Source organism: Choloepus didactylus, chromosome 19 (assembly GCF_015220235.1).
Source record: "Choloepus didactylus isolate mChoDid1 chromosome 19, mChoDid1.pri, whole genome shotgun sequence".
In the NCBI taxonomy this organism is placed as follows: Eukaryota; Metazoa; Chordata; class Mammalia; order Pilosa; family Megalonychidae; genus Choloepus; species Choloepus didactylus.
The window spans coordinates 50603533-50620294 of NC_051325.1; the positions used below are offsets into that span (position 1 = coordinate 50603533).

Consider the following 16762-nt stretch of genomic DNA (forward strand, 5'->3'; position numbering starts at 1 on the left):
AATGTAAAAAATGTCCTTTAGGTAGAAGGAAATTGACACCAAATAGAAATACGGATCTACATAAAGGAATGAAGAGCACTGGAAGTGATAACTATATGGATAAATATGTAAGATTTTTTTTCTTCTTGTTTAAATCTCCTTAAAAGGTTATTGAATGTAAACAAAATAGCAATGCATTGTTGGGTTTATAACATGTTAAGGTAAAATGCATGACAACAATAATGTAAAGTCTGAATTAACAGTGTTCTAAGATTATTATACTCTCTTTGGAATGGTGTAATATCACTTGAAGGTAGATTGTGGTAAGTTAAAGAAGCATACTATAAACCCTAAAGCAACAACTGAAATAACCAACCAAAAAGTTACAGCTAGTAAGCCAACAAAGAAGATAAAATGAATTTTTTAAATATGCAATAAACCCAAAAAGAAGGTAGAAAAAGAGAAAGGGGAGACAAAGAACAGACAGGACAAATTGAAAACAAGTAAAAGATGATAGACAAATCATATCAATAATCACATTAAATTTAAATGGTCTAAACACCACAATTAAAAAGCAGAGATTGCCAGATTGGATTTAAAAAAATAAGACTTCATAAAATATAAAGAAACAAATAAATTAAAAGTTAAAGAATGGGTCTGGAATAATGAAAATGTTTTAAATTTGATCATGGGGCTGTTTGCACAACCATGTGATGACACTGCGAAACAGTGATTATCTACTTCAGATGGTTTCTATGCTTTATGACTATATCTCAAAAAACTGCATTTAAAAAAACAAGCCAACAATGTGGCAAACAGTTAAAAAAGAAAAAAATACCTAAAGGATGGGAAAAGATATACCATGTGTGCTGGTTTGGATGTATTAAGTCCTCCGAAACTCCATGTTCTTCAAGGCAATCTTGTGGGGGCAGACATATTAGTGTTGATTAGGTTGGAACCTTCTGATTGAATGTTTCCATGGAGGCGTGGCCCCGCCCATTCAGCATGGACCTTGATTAGTTCATTGAAGTCTTATAAAGGGGCTCACAAACAGAAGAACCTCAGAGCTGCAACTTAGACATTTTGAAAACAGCAATTGAAAGCAGACTTTTGCTCCGGAGAAGCTAAGAGAGGACAAAACGCTCCAAGAACAACATATTGAAGAATGCACAGGAGCTGAGAGAGAAGCTAGAACACAACCCAGGATCAGCAGATGTCAGCCACATGCCTTATGAGCTTACAGAGGTTTTCCGGATGCCAGTGGCCTTTCTCCAGTGAAGGTACTTATTGTTGATGCCTTAGACACTTTATGGCCTTAATGCTTTAACTCTTTAACCAAATAAACCCCCTTTATGAAAGCCAATCCATTTCTGGTATTTTGTGTAATGGCAGCATTAGCAAACTGGAACACCATGTTAACAACGTTAGTCAAAAGAAAGCTGGGGGACTATATTAATATCAGACAAAGTAGAATTCACAAAGAATATTACCTGGGATAAAAAGGTCATTTCATAATGATAAAGAGGTGAGTTCATCAATAGGGTATGGCAATCCCAAACATTTGTGTACCTGATAACAGAGTTTCAAAGTACATGAAACAAAAACAGAGAGCTCCAAGGAGAAATAGACAAATCCAGAAGTATGGTTGGAGATTTAAAGACCCTTCTCTCAATAACTGATAAAACAGGTAAGCATAAAATCAGCAATGATATAGAAGACTTGAACAACACTATCAACAAATTAGACATAATAGACACTCACTAGGACACTAATACAACAATGGAAAATACACATTCCTTTCAAGTATAAGTGGAACATTTACCAACATACACATATTTTTGAGCATAAATCAAGTCTCAATATTAAAAGGAGTCAGATCATACAAAGTATATTCTTTGACTACAGTAGGATTAAATTAGACATCAATAATAGAAAGATTGCTGGGAAATCCCCCAATATTTAGGAATTAATTAACATGCTTCTGAGTAACCCATGGGTCAAAGAAGAAATTGAAGAGAAATTTAAAAGTATTTTGAACTGAGTGAAAATATAAACACAACAAATCAAAATTTATGGACTGATGCTAAAGCAGTGCTTAGAGGGAAATTTATATCACTAAAAGTCTGTATTAGAAAAGAAGAAAGGTTTCAAACCAGTGATTTCATCTTCTACCATAAGAAATTAGAAAAAGAAGAGCAAATCAAACCCAAAATAAGCAAACAAAAGGAAATAATAAAGATCAGAGTGGAAACTGATGAAATCTGAAAACAGGAAAACAATAGGGGGAAATCAATGAAACCAAAAACTAGTTCTTTGGGAAGATCAATAAAATTGAGATCAAGGCAGGCTGATCAGGGAAAAAGAGAGAAGACACAAATTACCATGAAATGAGAGAGGTGACTGCTGAAAATTCTACAGCTATTAAAAGGAATTTTAACATAAATTCCATATAAATGGAATTTTATGAACAATGTTACACCAATAAATTTGACAGCTTAGCTGAAATGAACAAATCCCAGGAGGACAAAAACTATGAAAGCTCACACAAGAGCTAATAGGTAACCTAAACAAGGCTATAACTATTAAATAAATTGAATTTTTATTAATAATCTTCTCACAAAGAAAATGCCAGACCCACATGGCTTCAGTGATTAATTTTACCAAACATTTAAGGAAGAAATACCAGTTCTACACAAGGTCTCCAAGAAAATTGTAGAGGAAGAAATATTTCCCAACTCGTTTTATGAGGCCAGTATTACCCTGATACCAAAACCAGACAAAGGCATTACAAGAAAAGAAAATGACAGACCAATATTCCTCATAAATATAGATAGAAAAATTCAAACAAAATCTTAGCAAATCAAATCCAATAATATATTTAAAAAGGATCATACATCTTGATCAAGTTGAATATATCCCAGGAAGGCAAGGTTGGTTTAACATTAAAATATCAGTCAATATAATTCACCATATTAAGAAACTGAAAAAAAAAATATCATTTCAGTAGATGCAGAGAAAGCATTCTCGACAAAATCCATCACCAACTCCTGATAACTCAGCAAACTGGGTATAGGAGGGAACTTACATGATCAGATAAAGGGCAGCTTGCAGAAGACTACAGCTGTCTTCCTAAGATTAGAAACAAGACAAGGGTGTCCACTCTCACTGTTTCTATTCATTGTTGTTCTGAACAGTCCCGCCAGTACAATAAAGTAAGAAAAAGAAATTAAAGGCATGCCAATTGAAAAAGAAGAAAAACTTCATCAAGTAAAAAGAAGTAAAATGACATTACCTCCTATGTAAAAAATCTGATTGTATTTATTGTTAAATCAAGTGTATTTCTATTTACTAGCAACAAACAATAGGAAATATAATTTTTAATGCTATTTACAATATCATAAGTATGAAATACTTCAGAATAAATCTAACGAAAGATGTACAAGGCCTATACAATGAAAACTATATAACACTGCTGAGAGGAATTAAAGAAAATATAAATAAATGGAGAGGTACATCTTGTTCAGGGGTCAGAAGACTTAATATTAAAGATGTCAGTTCTTCCCAAATTGATCTATAGATTTAACACCATCTCCATCAAAATCCCAGTCTCTTTTTTTGTAGAAATAGGCAAGCTAATTCTGAAATTAACATAGAAAGGCAAGTGACCTAGAATAGAGAAAACAGCTTTGATAAAGAATAACAAAGTTGGAGGGTTAACACTACCTGATTTCTAGACTTAGTATAAAGCCATGGTAATCAAGACAGTGTGGTATTGATATAAAGACAGACGGATAGATCAGTGGGAACTGAACAGAAAGTTCAGAAATAAACCCACTGTATATGGACAACTGATTTTTGACAAAGGTGTAAAAGCGATTCAGTGGAAAAGGATAATCTTTTCAAAAAATGATGCTGGAAAAACTGTATATCTATATGCCAGAAAATCAAACCAATAAACAAAAAACCCGTTCTTTGATCCATACCTCATGCGATATATAAAAATTAACTCAAAATAGGTGATAAACCTAAATATAAAACTATAAAACTTCTGGAAGGAAATGCAGGAGAAAATACTTGTGACTTTGTTCTAGGCAAAGATTTCTTAGATAAGGCACCAAAACATGATCTGAAAAGGAAAAATGATGATATAAATTGGACTTCATAAAATTTTTTAACTTTTGTTCTTTGAAGGACACTGTTAGGAGAATAAAAGACAAGCCAGAGTTTGGGAGACAGTAACTGCAAAGCATCTATCTGATAAAGTATTTGTATCTAATATATAAGGAAGTCTCAAAACTCAATTAGAAAATAAGTAATCCAGTAAAGAAATAGGCAAAAGATATGAACAGTCACTTCACCAAACAAGATCTAGGAATGGTAACAACCATGTGATCAGATGCTCAACATCATTAGTCATTAGAGAAATGCAAATTAAAACCCCAATGATATAGCACTACCTTCCCTCTATAATGGCTACAAAGTCTGATCTTACCAAAGGTTGGCAATGACGTGAGAAACTCACACTTTTATACACCGCTGGTGGGAATGTAAAATGGTATAACCACTGTGGAAAACATGTTAGCAGTTTCTTAGGAAGTTAAACACCCACTTATATAATATGACCCAGCAATCACCCTCCTGGGTATTTACCCAAGAAAAAGAAAGTTTATGTCCATACAAATGCTTATATATGAATGTTCATAGCAGCTTTATTTGTAATCGCAAAGCATTGGTATCAATCCAAATGTCCATCCGCAAGTGAACAAATGGTGGTAAATTCATAAAATTGAATATTGCTCAGCAATGCAGAGGAATGAACTACTGATATATATAATAATAATATGGGTTGAGTCTCAAAATAGTTATGCTAACTGCAAGAAGTCAAACAAAAAAGAATGTATACTGTATCATTCCATTTGTTCAGAACTATAGAAAAGGTAAACTAATCTACAGTGACAGAAAGAAGATCAGTGGTTGCCTGGGGAGGGAAGCAAGAGGAAGGGATTATAATGAGGAACAAGGAAATTTAGGAGGTGATGGATATGTTCATTTTCTTGATTGTGGTGATGGTTTCATGGTTGAATACATATATCAAAACTTATATTGTGCACTTTGAATATTGTATGTCAATTATACCTCAATAAAGCTGTTAAAATAAATGCATACATGCTAAAAATGGATAAAGAAAAAGAGTTAAAAGTGACTCCAGGAAAAGTTTACATAAATTGCTTTAGCCTGTATACCTCTGACTGTGACCTTGAACTTTGACCCTCATTCTCAAGAATGTATAAGGTTGGGAAAAGAACTGCCTTTTTTTTTTTTTTTTAATCTCCCCTTATAAATTGGCTTTACACACACCTATTTTAGACATTTCTTGAGTGGCCAGCATTTCTCCCCTCTTTTTAATAATATTTGACTGGATTTCAATGGAGACAGCAAATGTCTTCTAAGCCTCAATAGCCTTAGAAATATCAGGTGAGTCAGGATAGACCCTACTTCATTGTGCTCAAGCATCTGTAAATACATTTACTGCCCATTCCTCACTGTCTTTGCTGGCTTGATGTTTGGGAATCTCTAATGTGTATCCCAAACGTGTTGTGGAGTTGAAGGAAGCCCAGCAGTGCTGACATTTCACAATCACATGTTTTCTTATTATGTCCTTAGTCTGATAAGAAGTTTTATAAATATTAAATAAAGCCCAGTCCCTTGGGTTTGGGGTGGTGGGAGGAAATAATCCTTCCAGGGTAGGAAAAAAAAATCAGTCCATTGCCAAGTACTTTTAGAGAAAGGTATTTTCCCCCAGTGACCAGAGAACTGGAAATTATGAAGGGAGAAAAGGAGAGATGGAGGCAGCGGGACACCTTTGGGAGCTAAAACAAGAGCTGTGAAAGGAGAACATGGGATGGGATGTCCTCCACAGTTCCATACCTGTTTACAATGTGGAAGTAGAGGTGATGTAATAAAGAATGATAAAGAGCCATGCATTAAAAACCTCTGCATTTATCAGCAATAACAACAAAACTTTGGTGCTGGCGTTAGGACCTGAGCACCGGGAGGTCATCAGACAATTGTCCAAGGGCAGGAGTGGGGCAGCCTCTTGGTGGAGCCGCATCCAGAAATGCCACCTTGGTGAAAACAGCAGGTGCCCAGGTTCTGCCCTCCCTCTTCTCGCTGATCACCTGTGAACGTGGGTCTAGTCAAGCCAGACCCCATTTAAACCATTTACTGAGCACCTCCTCATTGCCAGGTCTGTCCTGGAGGCTGTCACATATATAATCTCATTTAATTCTTAAAATGACAGATCTCTTAGCATGTAATGCCTCAAAGACTTACTGTAATAGAGGACGGAATAAGCCCCATAGGGAGAGGGACAGAGAGAATTCTCCTCACATCCCCCTACCCAATTTACCTCTAAAGAGGGGTCTCTTAAAGCTCAAGAGTTTAATTGCCCAGTTAGAGATAACTATTTATTTTCTTCCTTCTGTTAATCTAGGGATTCTCAAGCTTTAAGATATATACAGAGTCATAAACATAAAACTATGGTCACTATAATTACACCCTGCCCCAGCCCCTCGCTCACCTCCTTCAGATCTCTACTGAAATATCCTCCTATCCAGAGGCCTTTCCTGACCACCTCCATTTAAATAGCAGCCCCCTCAGCACTCCCTGTCCCCCCCACCCTGATTTAGTTGTTCTCATATCACATGTCCCCAGTTGACATACATTCACTTGTTTATCTGTCTGATGTCTCCTCTCACTAGAGTTTAAGTGCTATGAGGACCAGGCCATATCCCCTGTGCCTGGAATGGTGCCTACTCAATAAATGTTTGCTGGATGAATGAATGATTGTGAATGGGTGATCGAAAGGACTTCCAAAAGTCACTTGAACTCCATGCCGTCTTTGCCTCAAGTGCTGCCTGTGGACCTACCACGTGGGATTGGACAGTGCTGGGGGGGGGCAGCTCCTGGGAGGACACACCCAGCAAGTCCTCTTACTGTCCCCTTTCTACACCAGGCGACTATAACACACATAATGGACCTTCCACGCCGGCAAAAGAGGGAGACACAGACAGGCCCCACCGGGCCTCCGACGGGAAGCTCCGAGGCCGGTCTAAGCGCAGCAGTGACCCCTCCCCACCAGGGGACAACGAGATCGAGGTAAGGCCACAGGGCCCCTGGCTGACTTGGTGAATGTACTCTCCATCTATGGCCTGAACAGGGTGATGGAGGGACATGTTATCTCCAAATTCATGGGGGTGGGGAGGGACAGGGGTGTTGTCCTTTATGTTCCCAAAGCACAACAACAGACAAAAGAACATTTAAAGGTAAAGGAGGGAATAATTTGGTTGGACCTAAGGAAGGAGGTCATCTGCAGGTGATTGCAGCATGCACTGCTGACTTACTTGGCTAGGAAGAGATGACCCTGGATTTAGTGAAGAGTGGTGGTTCTCAAACCACGGTAGCATCAGAATCACACTGAGAACTTGCAGAAACACAGGTTGCTCATTCAGAGTTTCCCATCCTAGGTCTGGGGTGGATGCATTTCTAATAAGCTCCCAGCTCATGCTGCTGCATGATGCTGGGTTGGGGACCACCGTTTGAGAGGCCCTGGTAAATGAAATAAAGGCTAGTGGACCTTCCCAGTTGGGTTAGAGTGGCTCTTAAACCTGGCTGCATATTAGAATCACCTGGGGTACTTTTTTGAAATACAAATTCCCAGGCCCCATCCCGGACAATTGAATGCACACTCAGGGGGTATGTTTAAAAGTTTCCCTGGTGATTCTAATATGGCATAGATATTTATCTACCCGGTGGCTGGAGGCAGGATCAAATGAGTTTTCATCCCTTTCTGTGATTCTTGTTTATAGACAGTGGTTCTCAATCTTGGTACCACATGAGAATCTCCTGGGAGCTTTGAGAAAACCTTCATTCTTAAGCTACACCTCATATCAATTGAATCAGATTCCCTAAGAGTGGGTCCTGGGCATCAGTATTTTTAAAAACTCCCTGGATGATTCCAGTGTGCAGTCCAACCTGAGAACTACTGGTCTAAAGGATGCTCCAATCTTTATAAGAAAGCAAGTCTAGTATTATTGAGCAGGCAGTGACATTTTCCCGAACAAGTTTAAAAAAATAAATAAATAAATAAAAACCAGCATGCTTTGGGACGGGGAGTGTGCTAGTGGTGAGAAAAGTGGGCAGATATACTAGTTGGTACTTCTCTGCAAAAGGCAGTTATTTGTGGCTTGAGTGTACCATGAGTATATGGGATAGGATTGGAAAAGCCTGGGTCAGTGCCAAGAAATTCAAATGCATCATCATCACATCCCAGTTCCTGATCCTGTATGCTTTATGTAGCAGCTACAAAATGCAACCCACAAATGCAAATAGGCTAAGAAATATTATTTTCAGTATTTCCTTAAAATCAGCATACTTTTGATTCTGAGTTCTCATCCCACCAGGATGGTAGGAAATTCCATCTCCCTATTGGGGCCCCTCCCTTCCCAGAATTGCATGAGAAATCCAGGGGTTCAAGTGGTCTCAGAAACCGGAAGAAAAGCCTCTAATCTCCAATCTTCCTTGGCCACGGCTGCCTTCTCACTGTCAAAGCCTGCAGTGGTCTGTTAAAATCCAGCCACTCTCTTGAGATTCCATGCCGTGCGTTAAGTGCAGGAATCCTTTCTGACACTGAGTACCTTGGAATATTAGCTATAATCCTTTGGTTGCAAACAACAGAAACCAGTTCTGGTTACTTAAGCAAAAAGGAATATACTGAAAGGGAAAGACTTGGAGAGCAGGTCATAAAACCAGGTTAGAAAGAACAGGAACAAAGGGAGTCCAGAGAAATTTTGGGATGCTGGCTTCTGCCAGAGTGAATCATTTTAGATTTTAGTGCCACTTCACTCCATGTTATATTTCAAGGAGAGATCATCCCATCGGCCCGGCTTTGGTCTCATGCTTGCCGCCTGATTGACAGTCTCACCAAGACAGCATGCAATGGGAAAAGAAAGCCAGAGTGTTCTTATCAGAAGACCTGGGGCTGGATGCTGGGGGCCCAGACAGCAAATGCCCACAACCAGGTCATCTGGTATTTAGCCAGTGTTCACTAGCACAGCTGAACTGGTTGTTTTTGGCTCCTGTCTGTTCTGATTGCCCTAGAAGGAGTTAAATATTTTGAATATCGCCCTTGCCTACTACTCTTAGCCAGCCTCCTGAGGTTTACCAGCAGCCATCTCCTCTGAGGCCTTGACCCACCACAGGGATGAGCTACCAAGCAAGTTGTGTTCCCACTGGTCACAGTACCATTCTCAATCCAGGGAATTCTGTTCTTTCCTTTCCCCTAATTCTGAAAGCCACCCCCACCCCACCCTTGTCTAGGAGACTTCATACAACCCCTTCAGTGTGTTTAGGGCTGGAAGAAAATTAATTGGCTTCAGGTTGCATTTGCATTTTGCTCTGCCATATTCCTGACACTTTTCCACCAGCTTGAAGTTGCAGAACTATAGAAAACCCAGAAAGTGACAAATTCATTAATATTTCAAAAAAAATTATCCAGTCACCTAACATGGTTTCTGCTCTTAGTAGGGGTGGTGGGGGTGGAGAGAGATTTTCCATTAAACTTTGAAGGGGTAAATTGTGGCGTGGAAGTCAGAGATTGTGGGGTGATATTATTCTGGAAACATCTGCTTCTCAATTTCAGAGTAAGTACCACTGGGCAAGAACAGCTGAAAAGGTGTGAGCCGTGTTTCACTTCTGTGCTTAATGTCAGCATAGAGGCTTTGCATGGGTCACACCTCTTAAGTCTTTGGCAGTTTTGCTAATGACTGAAGCCCATGAGAGAGAAATTATGTAGAAAAGTGGAAAGGAGGAGAATTCTGGGTGTGTATTAGTTAAAACCCTTCAGCTGCAGGTGCCTGAAACCAACTTGAGTTAACTTAAGTGAAAGAGCAGAATTTATTTTGAGGATACAAGGGGTCTCTTGGAACCCAAGGACAAGGGTACAGCAAGGTGTCAGAAGGGTTCTGGAACCAGCAGGTAGAGAGGAACAGGGAAATTTAAGGCCTCCTATCCCTACATGCCACAGTGATGGTGCTAGAAGTTTCAAACAATAGTGTCTTTGAGGTGCCCCCATACACAAGACTGGCACAGCTCCTCCGGGCCTCCCCCCTGTCCCTCACTCTGCCCCCAACTGAAATCCTGGAAGAGAGTTGGGTTCTCTTTCCATCTTTCACCCCTCTGTTTTTCTCTCTCTTCAGTCTGACTTTCTATATTCTTCGGATCACATGGCCAAATGTGGCCACTGACAGCCACCTAACTGTGAATTATTTGAAGGCTCCCAATTTTAAGCTCCTGTGGAAAGGCCTCTGAACCAGCTGGGGTTAGGAGCCCACTGTGACCCAAACCACCAGGGAGTAGAACCACTTGCAAAATGACTTTGGGAAACTTACCAACTAAGGATCTAGGGCAGGAGCATGGAGTGATGGGGTAGTTAACAGGGGGAGGCCATTGGAGAGGGGAAGACACTCTTCCTCAGAGGGGGTGTAAGAGATCAATTAACAGAACCTTCATTAAATTTGAAAATATTCACTGATTTTTTTAAATTCTCGCACTGAAATTTCTAAATTGAACTGATCCAACCCAGTTAGTTCAGATAACTTAAGACTTAGCATATTCAAAGCCCAGAAGTCACTCACTCAAAAGCAGTGGTTTTCAAACTGTTTTGACCATGTCCCATATTGAGAAATATACTTAATATTGTGATCCGCCTCACACATACACAAAAATATAACTGAACCAAAAACCCCAGGAAACAATATGAGCGCTACGAATGGCTTTGAAAAACCCTGCACTAAAGGACCTGGGATGCTAACTGACCTTTTACCTACTATATACCACCCTGCTCTTTATTTTAAAGGTATGGCAAATGCCAAGGTGTAAATACAGATATTGACTTCCAGAGAAGTCAGAGGTGGCCTGTGCAAGATGGTGGACTGAGTCGGTGTATTTGCCTTCCCTCCTCCCACCAGCTGCATAGGTTACCGATCAGGTCCTTTGTTCTTGAAAATAATGATCACCAGGAAAGTGAGGAAACCCAACAACAAGATAAATAGGATAAGTGAGAAGAGAGGTAACTTAAGAAACAGAAGAAACCCTAGAAAAATTCTGATGGGTTTTCTCATAATGAATCAAAGTGATGGTAGATCCATAAACTAAGAAGTGGAGGCCATTGGGAAAGAAACTCTCAGAGAAAAAGGAGAAATTGTTGGAGATGTTTATATGACTGTGAGACTCAAAAGTTTGATAGGATGGTTGGAAGAGAAAGTTTAAGAAATCTCCCAAAACATAGACCAAAAAGACAAAAATTTAGAAAATATTTTTAAAAGATGAGATAGTGTATCAATATAAAAGGTCTAATATTTGTTGGGAATTCTGGAAGGAAAGAATTGTGGAAAATATGGGAGGATATTATTAAAGAAAATAATTTTTAGAGCTCTAGAAAGATTCATCATTGGATTGAAAAAACGCAAGAGCTGGACAGTATGGATGAAAAAAGACCATACCTAGATAGATCCTCATGGAATTTGAGGACACCTTTAAAGGAAGATCCTTAAAAAAAAAAAAAAAAAAAATCCTAGAGAGAAAGAGAAAAAAAAAAAAACCTGCAGAAACCTACAAAGGACTGAGGATCAGTAAAGCAGGAGACTTCATCAGTGACACTAGGCTCTAGAAAATAATGAAGGAATTCTTTCAAAGATCTAGAAGACATTATTTTGAAATAGGAATTTTGTACCCAGAGAACCTGTACCTCAAAATAAAGATATAATCAGATATGCAAGAATTCAGAAAGATTACTTTCCCATGCACCTTTTCAGAAGTAACTGGAAGATGGACTCGAGCAAAACGAGGAAGTAAGCAAGAAAGAGACTTGAGATTCAGGAAACAGTAGATGTGACCCAGATGTGCAATGAAGGGAAGTCTCGGGACACTGACAACACTGTAAGCCTAAGAGCAGCCAGTCCACATTAGATCATCCTGTAACCAAGGATGGACACCTCTGGCCCAGAGATTCCGCACTGTAGAGTGGATGGCTGATAATTTGATAATATAATGAAGGCATATTATTGCAAATAAGGAAAACTAAAAGCAGTTAATAAACTCCAGCAGATACAAAAAGTTATACCAGAAAGGCATGATTCAGATATGGATAAATTGAGATACGGTATGATTTTAAACATTTCATAGAGTGTAAGGAGAGTACATGTATTATTTAGAGTTATGCAGGTAATCACCAGAATTGCTAAAACCAGAAATGGTTAAGAGTAGTTGGGCTTGTGATGAGGGGTGAATGTAAGATGGTAGTATTTCATTTTATCTCAAATATATGATTTTTATTGTTGCTTTTGGTTTGAACTGCCCCTCTTATGAGATTGTATGTGGACGGCAAGAACTGGCTTCTTGGTTCTAGAATCTACTGAGTTGAATAGGAGCCCCAAATTGGAGGTCATAGGAATACCCTTTACCCAGATAAGATTGGATGCGATCTCAACACCGCATCAGTCAGTCACGTGTTTTATAGCTTAAAGATAATGCTTTTCAGGACTTCTTTTTCTTCCAAGGGAATTAATTTCTGCAGACATTAAGTCAGACACAAGCAAGTCCGTTTGTCTCCATTCTCTTCCTCTCTTTCATCACAGCGTGTGTTCGTGTGGGACCTGGATGAGACAATCATTATTTTTCACTCCTTACTCACGGGGACTTTTGCATCCAGATATGGGAAGGTAAGAATCTATTTTGTCTTTTATTTTTTCCTCTGACATGACTGACTGTCCAGCCAGTTTGTCCTGGGAATGGTAGGGGCAGTTTGTGAGGCAGTTTCTCTAGCAAAAGCTGCCCCTTTGGGTTAGCCTCGGTCTGAGAACTCCTATGGAATTTTCCTTTGACATGTAAAAATTTAATTAGCTTCCCCTTCAGTTGTCTCTCTTGCCTTTTCTTTCAACACATACAGTGTCTACTTGCTAGGACATAAGCTCGTAGTCTTCAGCTGTCTCCCCGCTAAGAGGGCTACGCTATGTTACAGCCAAAATAAGTGATCCCAGCTAAAAAACGAGGCAAAATACTTTTTTTCTTCCCTGTTGTTTATCTTAGTGTCTCTGGCAGATGAATTTAATTTTCCCTCCGTTTTTCTGAAATGAGGGGGAGGCATTGTCAGCTCCAGCGTGGGTTTTAGCAACAATTTTGTAAGTGTATCCTCAACAGATTAGATTGGGGAACCATCCAGTTAGGATTCTGGGCAAATGCTGTCAGCTGATTGGTGGTGAGTGGAAGAAACGTTGAAACTTCCATAATAATACAAAAAATGAACCCAACTGCTCAGAACCCGAACCCTACCGATTCTTTGCATTCATCCTGTGTTCTTCTCAGCAAACTACTTATGTATGTTCCAGGCAGCTGCCATCGCTTCTAGGGAGACATGGGGGTGAAGGGGCCGTGCTTTAGAAAACAGCCCAGTTATCATCCCATCGGAGGTGGGTGACCGATTGGCAGCTGTTTGCACGCATGGGTAGGAACCTTGAGACTTGCCAGTGACTGGAAAATATTTCTGTTTCTGTTTAGAGACCAGGAATATGATTTGACATCACCTCATGGCTTTCCCAGCTGTTCATGTTTTTATGGGGGTTATAACAAGCTGGATGTGTAATTAGCAAGATAGATTTATTGTCTGCCATTATGTTGTAAAGAGTATAAAAATAGTGTTGGTGGTGCAGAAATCTCTCGCCACGTAGGAAAGCCGTTAATATGTCTAGCAGTGCCTGCGGGAAATCCGGCGTGAGTTTTGGGGCTGCGCACAGCTTAGACGAAGGGTGGAGGAGTTGAGAACCGCTGAAAACACCCAAGCGTGGGTTTGGCAGTCCTCGCAAAATGTAGGGCTGTCCCAGAGGAATTTCTGTCCTCACATGGTGAGTTGCCCACTCAGTTTGTGTGTTTTATGTTTTTCCAAACCACCGCGTGAAGCTACCTCCCCTAACAAACTTTCCTTTGCCCTTCTTGCCATGAGATACCCCACACTGAAGTTCTGTAGCTTCATCCAGCGTATCACTCCTTATGGATTGTACAAGGCCTTGTGATGTTGGTTATGAGTTTAGTATCCATGTCTTGCCACCACCCCCTAAATGGAATTGGGGGCTTCTCCAAGGCAAGGGGGGAACAAAGCCCAGAGCTCCTTTTTGAGCCCCATGTGGCCTAGTCCGTGTCACTCTTCATCACCAGCCACCTCTCTTCAGCCTACCACCTAATCCCAGCCCCCTTCCCCTCTTGCTTGGCCTCCTCTCTGGTCTGCCAGCTTCCACCACTGCCCCAATAGTGCAGTCTCCCAACAGCAGTCAGAGAAGTCACCCTAAATACAAGCCCCATGGTATCACTCCACTGCTGGAAAATCAGCAGCAGCTACGCCATTGACAAACCCTAACCCAACCTCCAAAGCCGTACATGAGCCTGCCCCTGTCCCACTCCGCAGTCTCATTTCCTACTGTTTGCTTCAAGTTTCTTTCTGGCCTGGAACCTGCCATGTTCTCTCCCACCTCAGGGCATTTGTTCATGCTGTCTGTTGGTTTCTCCCAGAAGCAGGGCCCTGAAACAAGGAGTGAGGCCAGGTAGGTTATTTGGGAGGTGATCTCAGGGATCAATAGGTGCAGAGTAGGAAAGTGAGGCAGATAAGGGAAGGAAGCTAGTACAGGTTGCCTAAACGTTACTGCCATGGGCAATTGGGACTCGATTCTGTGGGGCCCTCTGGGAGACTGTGTAGAACACACTGCAGGGGTGGCTCACCCAAGGGAAGAGGGAGCTGGGATATTTCTCTACTAAGCCCCCCTTAGCCTGGGTTGAGGGCTTCTCCTGTATTTATCTCCGTATAATCTGCCCTGCCTTGACAAAGCTCTAGGACAGGGAATCACAGGTGCTAACAGTAGAAAGCCTCTGCATTGTGGATGGGGCACACAGGCACCTCTGCAATGATCTAGAATGTTCTAGAATGTTCTATCACTAGGCTAAAGCAACTTCTCTTTTAATTTTCAGTTTAAGTGTAGCTTCCTCCAAGACTTTCCTACCTGTCCCCATCGCTAAATTACATCTCTCCCCATAACTGTATTTTTCATTTATATTATAATTATGCACCTTTTTCAGCTATAAGCTTCATAGCAACAGGGACCATGAACGTTTTCTATTTTCCCAACCAATCCCAGTGCATGGGACAGAATACTCAATAAATGCTTGTTGCATGAATGAATCAGGACAGTCCTCTGGAATGTAAGTTGCATGAGGACAGAGAATTTTTTTTTTTTCTGTTTTATTCATTGCTTTATCCCCAGTGTCTCATACTTAGTGGGTGTCAAATATTTTTTTAAATAAATGAAGGAAAGAAAGAAAATAGTATCAGGACAGAAATTCCTAACTTATGACTGTCAGCCAAATTCGGCCTGCAGACATTTTTGTTTGGCCTCCAGAGTGTTTGAAAAAATGCAAATTTGTTGCCAACATTTAAAAATCAGGAGATTGCACAGACCAAAACAATCTTGATTTCTACCTCATCCTGAAAAATTAGGGAATCTGGCCATCCTGCATTCCCACGTGGCAACAATCAACAGGAGCTAAGTAGTGACTGCCCTCTTTGGGGTGTGTGTGTGCCCTTCAGCTCATCCAGGCTTTCACCTGGCCTGTTGGGCCCATTTAGGTGACCTCCCCAGCCCTGTTGTCATCTGAGTTGCAGCATCCATCCTAGAATTACAGCACCAGGGAAGATCAGACCTGAAGGCCTAGGAGATCGTCGTGGCCAATTAGCCTCCACTGTACATTAGGAGAAACTGACCCAGGATGGGTAAGATCATCCAGGAGAGAATGAGAGTGAGACCTTAAGCTCATCTGCCTCCCTAAATGCTCTTGGGACATCCAGGGAAAACTGAGGTGAGAAGTTCTCTGAGCCCCAGGGTCTCTTGTGCATTCTTCATTACTCTTCTAGAATTTTCCACTCCCTCCACAAGCTCCCTCTAAGGTGAGGAATGGGTATTTTTTACTCGCTAAATTTGGCAAGTCTAAGAGAGACCCAAAGTAACTGTGGCTTAAAGAAGACAAAGTTGACTTCTCTCTCGCCTGACAGTCCACCTTTAAGCAGTTCAAGACAGTGAGGCCACTCGCAGCATGGGAGACGCAGGCTCCTTCGTCGTTCTCTGCCACCCCTGGAGCACTGCACTCACTGGGAAGATATAACATAGCTTACCACCATGTCCACATTCCAGTGGGAAGGGGGAGCAGGGAAAGAAGAGTGCACCTTCTTCTTTCTATATTTTTTAAATTGTCTCTTTTTTAAGAGCCAGATGCAGAAATCGCATGCATCATTTTGCTCACATGCCATTGGCTGGAACATGGTCACATGGCTACATCTAGCTGCAAGGGAGTTGTGGAAATGTAGTCTTTATTTTGGGTAGTCATGTGCCCTGTTAAAATTCAGGGGTTCTCCTACTCTGAGAGGGAGAAAGGAAGAATGGACATTAGAGGATGATTAGCAAGTTCTAGCACAAAGTACCATGTAGTAGAAGAAGAACAATGAAAGAGAAAAAGGTTGAGGAAAAAGAAAATTTGTTTTGCTTGAGAGGCCTAGAAGATGAGAGGATTTGTGGGTCTGAAGCTCCAGAAAGAGACTTGGACTACCACTACAAACCTGGAAGTCAGAGAAGTGGAGAGGATCTAGAGGAGCAGGGATGTTAGCCCCATTTTACAAAGTAATTGAGAC

General features: G+C 40.7%; 1 protein-coding gene across 2 annotated transcripts in view; it reads left to right on the forward strand.

The window, feature by feature from the left end:
• Nucleotides 1-16762, forward strand: part of EYA2 (EYA transcriptional coactivator and phosphatase 2) — a 261616-nt gene that overhangs the window by 156079 nt on the left and 88775 nt on the right. For both annotated transcript variants that reach the window (XM_037811465.1, XM_037811466.1), the window contains exons 7-8: nt 6995-7137; nt 12675-12758. In XM_037811465.1, the coding sequence (XP_037667393.1) occupies nt 6995-7137; nt 12675-12758 (227 nt within the window). The remainder of the gene's footprint in view (nt 1-6994; nt 7138-12674; nt 12759-16762) is intronic.